The sequence below is a fragment of the Bubalus bubalis genome, chromosome 1 (genome assembly GCF_019923935.1).
Source record: "Bubalus bubalis isolate 160015118507 breed Murrah chromosome 1, NDDB_SH_1, whole genome shotgun sequence".
Taxonomy (NCBI): Eukaryota; Metazoa; Chordata; class Mammalia; order Artiodactyla; family Bovidae; genus Bubalus; species Bubalus bubalis.
Window position 1 is genome coordinate 155,293,106 of NC_059157.1, and position 12,574 is coordinate 155,305,679.

General features: G+C 39.5%; 1 protein-coding gene across 4 annotated transcripts in view; it reads left to right on the plus strand.

Moving 5' to 3' along the window:
• The window catches only part of VEPH1 (ventricular zone expressed PH domain containing 1), a 287,956-nt gene that overhangs the window by 201,478 nt on the left and 73,904 nt on the right, over positions 1–12,574 (plus strand). For all 4 annotated transcript variants that reach the window (XM_025289274.3, XM_025289293.3, XM_025289289.3 and 1 more), the window contains exon 10: positions 10,310–10,449. In XM_025289274.3, coding sequence (XP_025145059.3) covers positions 10,310–10,449 — 140 coding nt within the window. The remainder of the gene's footprint in view (positions 1–10,309; positions 10,450–12,574) is intronic.

A 12,574-nucleotide genomic window follows, 5' to 3' on the forward strand; every position in this document is an offset into this window, starting at 1 on the left:
GGAAAAAGAAACACAAAAAGGCAAAATGGTTGCCTGACAAGGCCTTACAAATAGTTGAGAAAAGAAGCGAAGCGAAAAGCAAAGGAGAAAAGGAAAGATACACCCATCCGAATGCAGAGTTCCAAAGAATAGCAAGGAGAGATAAGAAAGCCTTCCTCAGTGATCAATGCAAAGAAATAGAGGAAAACAATAGCTTGGGAAAGACTAGAGATCTCTTCAAGAAAATTAGAGATACCAAGGGAACATTTCATGCAAAGATAAGGACAATAAAGGACAGAAATGATATGGACCTAACAGAAGTAGAAGATATTAAAAAGAGGTAGCAAGAATATACAGAACTGTACAAAAAAGATGTTCATGACCCAGATAACCATGATGGTGTGATCACTCACCTAGAGCCAGACATCCTGGAATGCACAGTCAAATGGGCCTTAGGAAGCATCACTATGAGCAAAGCTAGTGGAGGTGATGGAATTCCAGTTGAGCTATTTCAAATCCTAAAAGATGATGCTGTGAAAGTGCTACACTCAATATGCCAGCAAATGTGAAAAACTCAGCAGTGGCCACAGGACTGGAAAAGGTCAGTTTTCATTCCAGCCCCCCCCCAAAAGGCAATGCCGAAGAATGCTCAAACTACCGTACAACTGCACTCATCTCACACGCTGGCAAAGTAATCCTCAAAATTCTCCAAGCCAGGCTTTAACAGTACGTGAACTGTGAACTTCCAGATGTTCAAGCTGGATTTAGTAAAGGCAGAGGAACCAGAGACTAAATGCCACCATCCGTTGGATCATCGAAAAAGCAAGAGAGTTCCAGAAAAATATCTACTTTTGCTTTATTGACTACGCCAAAACCTTTGACTGTGTGGATCACAACAAACTGGAAAATTCTGAAAGAGATGGGACTACCAGACCACTTTACCTGCATCCTGAGAAATCTGTATGCAGGTCAGGAAGCAGCAGTTAGAACTGGTCATGGAACAACAGACTGGTTCCAAATCGGAAAAGGAGTACATCAGGGCTGTATGTTGTCATCTTGCTTATTTAACTTCTATGCAGAGTACACCATGCAAAATGCAGTGTTGGATGAAGCACAAGGTGCAATCAAGATTGCCTGGATAAATATCCATAACCTCAGATATGCAGATGACACCACCCTTATGGCAGAAAGGGAAGAGGAACTAAAAAGCCTCTTGATGAAAGTGAAAGAGGAACATGAAAAAAACGAAGATCATGGCATCTGGTCCCATCACTTCATGGCAAATAGATGGGGAAACAATGGAAACAGTGACAGACTTTATTTTTTCTGGCTCCCAAATCCTGCACATGGTGACTGCAGCCATGAAATTAAAAGATGCTTGCTCCTTGGAAGAAAAGTTAGGACCAGCCTAGATAGCATATTACAAAGCAGAGACATTACTTTGTCAGCAAAGGTCTATCTAGTCAAAGCTATGGAGAAGGCAATGGCACCCCACTCCAGTACTCTTGCTTGGAAAATCCCATGGACGGAGGAGCCTGGAGGGCTGCAGTCCATGGGGTCACTAAGAGTCGGACACGACTGAGCGACTTCACATTCACTTTTCACTTTCATGCATTGGAGAAGGCAATGGCACCCCATTCCAGTACTCTTGCCTGGAAAATCCCATGGACGGGGGAGCCTGGTGGGCTGCCGTCTATGGGGTCACACAGAGTCGGACACGACTGAAGTGACTTAGCAGCAGTAGCAGCAGCAGCAGTCAAAGCTATAGTTTTTCCAGTAGTCATGTATGGATGTGAGAGCTGGACTATAAAGAAAGCTGAGTGCTGAAGAATTGATGCTTTTGAACTGTGGTGTTGGAAAGGACTCTGAGAGTCCCTTGGACTGCTAGGAGATCCAACCAGTCAATCCTAATGGAAGTCAGTCCTGAATGTTCACTGGAAGGACTGATGCTGAAGCTGAAACTCCAATACTTTGGCCACCTGATGCGAAGAATCAACTCATTGAAAAAGACCCTAATTCTGGGAAAGATTTAAGGTGGGAGTAGAAAGGGACAACAGAGGATGAGATCGTGGGTGGCATCACTGATGCTATGGACATGAGTTTGAGTAGGGTCCAGGAGTTGGTAATGGACAGGGAAGCCTGGTGTACTGCAGTCCATGGGGTTGTAAAGAGTTGGACACAACTGAGCGACTGAACTGAAACTAATGAAGAATGTTCAGATTAACAAATAGCTACATCTTTCATGCCAGATATGATGATGTGGAATGCTTAGTTAAAATTAAGATAAAATTTTAACATGAAAATTAATATTGTATTATTACTATTTTTATTTCTTATTATTTTCATGGGAATATTGCTCCAGAAAGAAGCAGAAAGAATATAATAAAATATCATTATTATGTTTTGAGGTAGGCTTCTCAATGCCAGATACTTTCAGTTCAGTTCAGTTCAGTCGCTCAGTCGTGTCCGACTCTTTGCGACCCCATGAATCCCAGCACTCCAGGCCTCCCTGTCCATCACCAACTCCTGGAGTTAACTCAGACTCACGTCCATCGAGTCAGTGATGCCATCCAGCCATCTCATCCTCTGTCATCCCCTTCTCCTCTTGCCCCCAATCCCTCCCAGCATCAGGGAGTCATGCCAATGAGTCAGCTCTTCACATGAGGTGGCCAAAGTATTGGAGTTTCAGCTTCAGCATCAGTACTTCCAATGAACACCCAGCACTGGACTGGTTGGATCTCCTTGCAGTCCAAGGGACTCTCAAGAGTCTTCTCCAACACCACAGTTCAAAAGCATCAATTCTTCAGCGCTCAGCCTTCTTCACAGTCCAACTCTTACATCCATATGTGACCACAGGAAAAACCATAGCCTTGACTAGACGGACCTTTGTTGGCAAAGTAATGTCTCTGCTTTTGAATACGCTATCTAGGTTGGTCATAACTTTCCTTCCAAGGAGTAAGTGTCTTTTAATTTCATGGCTTCAGTCACCATCTGCAGTGATTTTGGAGCCCAGAAAAATAAAGTCTGACACTGTTTCCACTGTTTCCCCATCTATTTCCCATGAAGTGATGGAACTGGATGCCATGATCTTTGTTTTCTGAATGTTGAGCTTTAAGCCAACTTTTTCACTCTCCACTTTCACTTTCATCAAGAGGCTTTTTAGTTCCTCTTCCCTTTCTGCCTTAAGGGTGGTGTCATCTGCATATCTGAGGTTATTGATATTTCTCCTGGAAATCTTGATTCCAGCTTGTGCTTCTTCCAGACCAGCGTTTCTCATAATGTACTCTGCATAGAAGTTAAATAAGCAGGGTGACAATATACAGCCTTGACATACTCCTTTTCCTATTTAGAACCAGTCTTTTGTTCCATGTCCAGTTCTAAACTGTTGCTTTCTGACCTGCATACAGATTTCTCAAGAGGCAGGTCAGGTAGACTGGTATTCCCATCTCTTTCAGAATTTTCCACAGCTTATTGTGATCCACACAGTCAAAGGCTTTGGCATAGTCAATAAGGCAGAAATGGATGTTTTTCTGGAACTCTCTTGCTTTTTCCATGATCCAGCGGATGTTGGCAATTTGATCTCTGGTTCCTCTGCCTTTTCTAAAACCAGCTTGAACATCAGGAAGTTCACGGTTCACGTAATGCTGAAGCCTGGCTTAGAGAATTTTGACAGATACTTTGGTGGATACTAAATACACAACTATTTGTAAGAGAGAAAGGAGGGAGAAAGGAAAGAAGGGAGGGAAAGATAGGGAAAGGGAGAGGAAAAGAACTGTGCTTCCTACAATTGACAGAGATAAAAATACTAACAGTGGGACTCAGGCTTCTCGCTGTTGAAGCGAGAGTTAACAGGTAAGCAAGGCATGGAGTCTAAAATGATACATGTGGTAATGAATTATAACTGAAACCACAATATGAACTCATATTTTCATGCACGCATGCTAAGTCACTTCAGTCATGTCTGACTCTTTGTGACCCTATGAACTGTAGCCCTCCAAGCTCCTCAGTCTATGGGATTCTCCAGGCAAGAATACTCGAGTGGGTTTCCATGCCCTCCTCCAGTGGATTGACCCAACCCAGGGATCGAACCTGCATCTCTTATGTCTCCTGCATTGGCAGGTGGGTTCTTTACCACTAGTGCTAGCTGAGAAGCCCAAACTCATGTCTACCTTAATATAAATACAGATGGTTGCATATAGAAATACTTATAAATAGATACATGCCTATATACACACATAATTTCCCTGCTCTATCACCTGAAGGGACTAAAGAACAATGATACCCCAGTAGCAACAAACATACCCAATACCTAGATCTTAGTTTCTAACACAATTCTTCAGTGAAAGAAACCAAAACTGCTTAGAGAAACAGCTAATTCTAAGACAGGGAAGAAAACATGCAAAATGAGCCTGGAGCATCTTGTATGTAAGATGTAAGTAAGGAAGTGATTTTAAAAAACAAACAAAAATCCACACACATAATGATGGCAGAGTATCCAATGGACACAGGGCTTCCCAGGTGGCACTAGTAATACAGAACCTGCTTGCCTATGCAGGCAATGTAAGAGGCACGGGTTCGATTCCTGGATCAGGAAGGTCCCCTGGAGGAGGAAATGGCAACTCATTCCAGTATTCTTGCCTGGGAAATTCCATGGACAGAGGAGACTAGTGGGCTACAGTTCATTGGGTTGCAAAGAGTCAGACATGACTGAAGTGAGTTAGCACGCAGTGGACACAGGAGCCAACTGAAAGAGCTCCCTGTGGCCAAATCTGGAACAATCAGAGCAACGGAATAAGTAAAATAATGTTGAATTATAAAATAAATATCCATGAGTACATACTGATAGAAAAAAATGACTAAATAATTTGAATGTAATAACCAGAAGAGGAAGAGACAAATTTGTGCAGAATTCCACATGATTTATGTAGCTATTCTGCCCTCAGGAGGTGAAGCTACCCCCAACTCTTTAAGTATGGGTTACGCATTGTGACTTCTTTTCAGAGAGGGCAATGTGGAAAGTAGGGGTGGGGGGAAGAGAACTTTATAGTGGAGAAACCTGGTAAACACTACCTCAACCAGATGTTCAAGGTCAACGTCCCTAGTCACCAGTCATGTAGATAAATGTACTCTCCATCTGATACGAGCAAAATGGCAATTTACCTCTCTGGTTTCCCTCCCCTAAATTGGAAATCTCAGTCTACTCATGAGAAAAACAGACAAATCCCAGCTAAGAAACATTTTAAAAATTATCTAGCAAAAGTACTCTGCAAAACTCTCAAGGTCAAAAAAATTCTCAAGATCATCAAACACATGGAAAGTCTGAGAAATTGTCACAGCCCAGAGGAGCCAAAGGAGACATAATGAATAATGTTGTGAGGGATCCTGGAATGGAAAAAAAGACACTAAGTATAAACTAAGGAAATCTGAATAAAAATAATGTGTCAATATTGGTTTATTAGGGCTTCCCTGGTGGCTCAGCGGTAAAGAATCCCCCTGCAATGCAGAAGATGCAGGAGATATGGGTTTGACCCCTGGGTTGGGAAGATCCCCTGGAGCCGGGCATGGCAACCCACTCCAGTATTCTTGCCTGGGAAATTCCATGGACAAAGGAGACTGGTAGGCTACAGTCCATAGGGTCACAAAGAGGGACACGACAGAAGTGACTGAGCATGCATGCACTCATGCACATTGGTTTATTAATTATAACAAACAATATCATACCAACTTAAGATACTAATAACAGGATAAATCAAGTATAAAGTATATAGAGAACTCTATATATTGTAATTTAATACAATATGTAAATATATAATAATCACATATTCATATACTGTAAATAATGGCTTCCCTGGTGGCTCAGACAGTAAAGAATCTGCCTGCAGTGCAGGAGATACAGGTTTGATCCCTGGATCAGCAAGATCCCCTGGAGAAGGGAAAGGCTCCCTACTCCAGTATTCTTGCCTGGAGAATTTCATGGACAGAGGAGCCTTGTGGGCTGCAGTCCATGAGGTTGCAAAGAATCAGAAACAACTGAGCAACTTTCATTTCATTATAATTGTAATTATATACAATATGTATAATAATTATACATGTAATTTTTCTATAAATCTAAAAGTATTGTAAAATGAAACCTTATTTTAAAATATCATTAATAAAACTGTAACACAGTACAGTGAATGCAGTGCAAGAATAAAAGCATATGAACTGCAGGAGAAAAGTGGGGGAAAAAAGAAAAAAAGTCCTTATTTTGTTGTTATTCCTTTACTTTTGGTAGACTATAGCTTATTTCTGTAAAAAAAAAAAATCAAAGGATTTGGTTTGGTCCTTAAAAATACTGACGTTAACCTTTTTCAAGATCATCTCAAATGTTTCCTCCTCCATGAAGCTTCCCCTGGCTCCCCAAAATAACAGCTGCTCATTGCTCTGAGTGGCTGGCATTGCATGTCCCTCAATGAACTTAATTTACAATCATTGTTATAGGTGTTTCTCCCATTCGGCTGTAAACTTCTTAAGAGTAATGTCAACATCATGCCTTCTCTTGATCTCTACACGGTGTCTGATACCCGTTCATTATCCAACACCACTTATTGCATGCCCACTGTTCAGTACCATGGATTGAACAGGAGGGAGAAAATTACAGAGAGAAATTAGCAACTGAATGTTATTGTTGAGAAAACTTTTTACTTCAGCAAAGCTCAGTAAAAAAGAATTCCAAAATGATTCTTAAAATACTTTGACTCAAAAAGAAGAACAAATGCTCTTATATTTTCATTCATGTCTTTAAAGCTATCCATGTGTAATGTGTATATATTTTGGGTATTTCAGCTTACAACACATTGTATTATAATTATTGCTGCTCATGTTAACTTCAATATTTTTAAAGACCAAACCAAATCTTTGATTTTTTTTTATAAAAATAAGCCACAGTATACCAAAAGTAAAGAAATAACAATCAGATCTGGTATGTGTTTATCAAAGCATGACCTCCTCTCTCTTCAACATTTCTAGAAAAATAAATAACAGTTTGAGCATCAGTTGCATAAGTAAAAAATACCATAATAACCCAGATACACTAACCTTACTACCTGGAATTACCTTGAACATTCATGCTTTATGTGATTTTTTTTTTCAGGGTATTCCCTACACTTAAAATGCTTGTCTCTCTCATACTTTTTCTAAGTTCAAAATCTTGGTTAGCTTTCAAGGTCATCTCAAATATTTCCTCCTCCATGAAGCCTCCCCTGGCTCCCCAAGGATAATAGCTGCTTACTTTGAGTGGTCTGCACTGCTTGTCCCTCCATGGATTTAATTTACAACCATCATTTATAGGTGTTTCTCCCATTTTACTGTAAACTTCTTAAGAGCAACATCAACATCATGGCTTCTCTTGGTCTCTGCACAGTGTCTGACATCCATTCATTCATCCAACACCATTTATTGCATGTTCAGCATTCAATACCATGGAATGAACAGGAGGGAGAAAATTACAGAGAAAAATTAGCAACTAAGTGTTAGTATTGAGAAAACTTTCTAATCCAGCAAAGCTCAGGGAAAAAAAAAAAAAGAGGAAAATATTGAAACAGATCCAGTTTACTAAAAGTATTAACAAACCCTTACATCACAGATGGAGAAGGAAATGGCAACCCCCTGCAGTATTCTTGCCTGGAGAATCCCATGGACAGAGGAGCCTGGCGGGCTACAGTCCATGGGGTTGCAAAGAGTCAAACACAACTGAGCAACTAATGCTTACATCACAGCACTAATGTGTTTTTATAGTCACTGTATATACTCCTAGGTGAAGGTCTCTCTCTTCTACCACTTTGTCCATTTTCTGTGATCTGGGACCCCTACCATTGGTGTATAGAAAGCTGATAGGTCAAGACAAGTAAAATAAATTGAATCAATGTTCATTTTCAAAAGAAAACATGAATGAGGAGTAATTTAGGAGAAGGAAAAAAATAAAAACATTTTTTTTCATGGCACAGTCCTGAAGTCCAGCTTACACTGTCAAGCTACTGCACAGATTCATACAAATGAACTTGCCCTTTTGAATCTTTCGATTAAAGCAGGTGTTTTTTTCCTCCCTTGCAACGTGCTTGGAGACTTCTTATGCATTGTTAATCAAAAAAGAAAGAGGGATTTAATACACTTGCTTAAAGCAACTTCATTTTAATCTACATTCCATAAGATGGATCTGCTCCAAAATCGACAGTTGTTGAAGTTATTAACAGAGTGATGTCTCAATATATCCATTATGGCTAGATTGATTTCTAGTAGAACCATTTGTGTGTGTGTGCTCTTATGGAATACTTGATTTCTGCCTTCTCTAGTATTGATTAAATTCAATTTTTCAGAGCATCAGTGCCAAAAAAGTATTTTTAATTGCCATTGTCAAACAATTTCCGATAGGGCAAATAATAAGTGTATATTGTGCTCTATTCTATTCTAACAAGTCTTTTATTTTCAGTGACAGGCCTCCTGGTCTTTTCTACTGAATTTGTAAGCCATTCATCCAGAGAATGCAGAAATGATTTCTGATTTCATACAAGGCTTTTGAATGATCAAATTTCCCCAAACAATAAACTTCATGAAAGCTAGTCCTCTTTCATACCAATGGAGAGAATCACACAGAAAGCTGTTACTTACTAAGATTTCTAAATATATTTCTAAATTGCCCTGTGGCTTTATTGTTCGGTTTCCAGTGTCATCTTCTTTGATCTGTCATTGGCCACCCTCCTTTAAATCTTCCAAACTCTTCCCCAAAAGCCTGTTATTCCTTCAGGCCTGAGCCCTGACTGTGCATAGTTAAGCTGCCCACCTCCCCACAATTCTCTAGGGAACTCCATATACTCTCATGGATGGGACTGACTCTACCTTCTAATTAGGGTTCCCATCAACTTTTAATAAACTCTAGTCCATTTCTGTTTTTGCTAGTAGGGCATGATGAATCTACTTTCAAAATATCTCTTTAAAATGTCAGATTAATTCTGAAACAATAACTACCCCATGAACTATCAATATTACTCTGCAGATTTTAAAATTCCTAGTATGATAGGGCCTAAAGCATCTCAATGTGGCAAAAGTTTGTCTGAGTTCAAATCCTGGTTCTGCCACAGACTGGGCAGAATTGAGTGATTTTTTCTGGATCCTTGAGCCTCATTCATCTCTGCAGATACTCTCTTTAGAGCACCTATTGTACGCCACATGCCAGAGCTAGAGAGCTGAACAAGGCAGTCACGATGGCTTAATAAGCTGACCCTTTAATGGGCTGTTGCTGCTAAGTGACTTCAGTCGTGTCCAACTCTGTGTGACCCCATGGACGACAGCCCACTAGGCTCCCCCGTCCCTGGGATTCTCCAGGCAAGAACACTGGAGTGGGTTGCCATTTCCTTCTCCAATGCATGAAAGTGAAAAGTGAAAGTGAAGTCGCTCAGTCATGTCCGACTCCCAGCGACCCCATGGACTACAGCCCATCAGGCTCCTCCATCCATGGGGTTTTCCAGGCAGGAGTTAATGGGCTAGGTTTCCTCATATTTACAACAGAAAGAGTTAACACCTGGGGAGTTCTCTGGTGGTCCAGTGGCCAAACCTGTGTGCTCCCAAATCCCTGGGTTTGATGCCTGGTCAGGGAACTAGATCCCATGTGTGGCAACTGAAAAAAAAAAAAAAATTAATACCTATCTTGTAGGGTTGTAAATATCAAATGATTCCTCAACACAGTTCTTCACTACCTCTGCTCTATGCTACCACCACCATGTTCCCCCACTTTCTTGCCCCTAAAGATGATTGCTTTAAGTTTTCCTGCTGAAACTCTTCAAGATGAAATGACCTTCTCAAACCAGACCCATTCACAGGAAGCCACATTCCTGACTAGAGTTATTCTGGAGGTTGTCTCTGCGGCCTCTGTGTAACCAAAATAACAGTGCTCTGGCCATAGCACACCATCTCTGCCCAGACAAATGCCTGGATTTCCTTCATTCATTTGCTTATACTTCCCAGGTTATCATTTCAAAGTGCCCACTCAGATGGAAATGACACCTGTCTCCCTTTTCATTGGTATGAGTTTTTTTTCCTCCATTGTGACTTGCTTTGAGACTTCTCATGCATTGTTAATAAAAGAGAAAGAGGGATTGAATACACTTGCTTGAAGCAACTTCATATTAATCTACATTCCATAAGATGGATCTACTCCCAAATCGACAGTTGTTGAAACTATTAACTCACAGACTGAAAACTAAAGAATGTATTTCTAAAGGTGTCTGTATGTTGCAGTATAAGGTGTAACTCTGGGAAGAATCTAATGTTTAATGCTATGTTTATTTGTTTCCAGATTCTGTTAGAAGTTGTGTAGCAAAGCTGTTCTTCACTTGTTCCCTGAAGGGTCATTACTGCCTCTACAGTAAATCCAGTTTTATTCTCATCAGTCAAGAACCTCAGCCATGGATCCAAATCATGTTCCTGTTTCAGCAGGTATGTATAATTCAAGTTCAACATGGCTCCTTAATGAGCCAGGTATGAGTTTATAATCATTTTTACTGAATTACTCTTTGACCAGAGTAATATGCAAATAATAACAATGCATACACATTTCATTAGTAATTTTTTTTTTAATTTTATTTTATTTTTAAACTTTACATAACTGTATTAGATTTGCCAAATATCAAAATGAATCCGCCACAGGTATACATGTGTTCCCCATCCTGAACCCTCCTCCCTCCTCCCTCCCCATTCCATCCCTCTGGGTCGTCCCAGTGCACCAGCCCCAAGCATGCAGTATCGTGCATCGAACCTGGACTGGCAACTCATTTCATACATGATATTTTACATGTTTCAATGTCCCAGGGATGCAAGGATTCTTCAATATCCGCAAATCAATCAATGTAATACACCATATTAACAAATTGAAAAATAAAAACCATATGATTATCTCAATAGATGCAGAGAAAGCCTTTGACAAAATTCAACATCCATTTATGATCAAAACTCTCCAGAAAGCAGGAATAGAAGGAACATACCTCAACATAATCAAAGCTATATATGACAAACCCACAGCAAACATTATCCTCAATGGTGAAAAATTGAAAGCATTTCCTCTAAAGTCAGGAACAAGACAAGGGTGCCCACTTTCACCATTACTATTCAACATAGTTTTGGAAGTTTTGGCCACAGCAATCAGAACAGAAAAAGAAATAAAAGGAATCCAAATTGGAAAAGAAGAAGTAAAGCTCTCACTGTTTGCAGATGACATGATCCTCTACATAGAAAACCCTAAAGACTCCACCAGAAAATTACTAGAACTAATCAATGACTATAGTAAAGTTGCAGGATATAAAATCAACACACAGAAATCCCTTGCATTCCTATACACTAATAATGAGAAAACAGAAAGAGAAATTAAGGAAACAATTCCATTCACCATTGCAACGGAAAGAATAAAATACTTAGGAATATATCTACCTAAAGAATCTAAAGACCTATATATAGAAAACTATAAAACACTGGTGAAAGAAATCAAAGAGGACACTAACAGATGGAGAAATATACCATGTTCATGGATAGGAAGAATCAATGTAGTGAAAATGAGTATACTACCCAAAGCAATCTATAGATTCAATGCAATCCCTATCAAGCTACCAACAGCATTCTTCACAGAGCTAGAACAAATAATTTCACAATTTGTATGGAAAAACAAAAAACCTCGAATAGCCAAAGCGATCTTGAGAAAGAAGAATGGAACTGGAGGAATCAACCTACCTGACTTCAGGCTCTACTACAAAGCCACAGTTATCAAGACAGTATGGTACTGGCACAAAGACAGAAATATAGATCAATGGAACAAAATAGAAAGCCCAGAGATAAATCCACGCACATATGGACACCTTATCTTCGACAAAGGAGGCAAGAATATACAATGGATTAAAGACAATCTCTTTAACAAGTGGTGCTGGGAACTCTGGTCAACCACTTGTAAAAGAATGAAACTAGAACACTCTCATTAGTAATTTTTAACATGGATTTTTTTCTATATTTTAGGATAGTTTCCTTATAAAAGGCCCTAGATTAGTAATCAGGAAGACAAGCCTATTATCTTGAATATCTTTTCACTCTAAAAAAAAAAAAAAGAATAAATGGGAAAATATTTTTTGTTCAATGATAACAACAAAAAATCACTTACTGGGGGTGGACAGCTTTCCTTATGGAGAGCTAGGCATTATTTCCCAGTCTCCAAATAACTCTGGAGTCAGCATATCTTTTTTGACATTGTTAAAACACTGGAATGCCACTTTTCTATATAGAATTTACATATAGAGGTAAAGTTACATAAAGAGGAGTTTAAACAACAAAGAATTTGATACAAAGATTTTTAGCACCAAGAAAAGATTCTTGTTTGGAAATGCTTATCTTGAATGCATTAAACTTTCAATAAAATTTGAATATGGATTACAAAATGTTAGTAATAGGAGGAATCTTAGACATCATTTTTCCAAATAAGCAAATTGAAGGACAGAACTCAGACTGCCTGACTCCTGACCCAGTGGTCTTCACTTGTGTTTAAAACGAAATGGGGATTGCTGGCAGGAACAGAGAGGGTAGA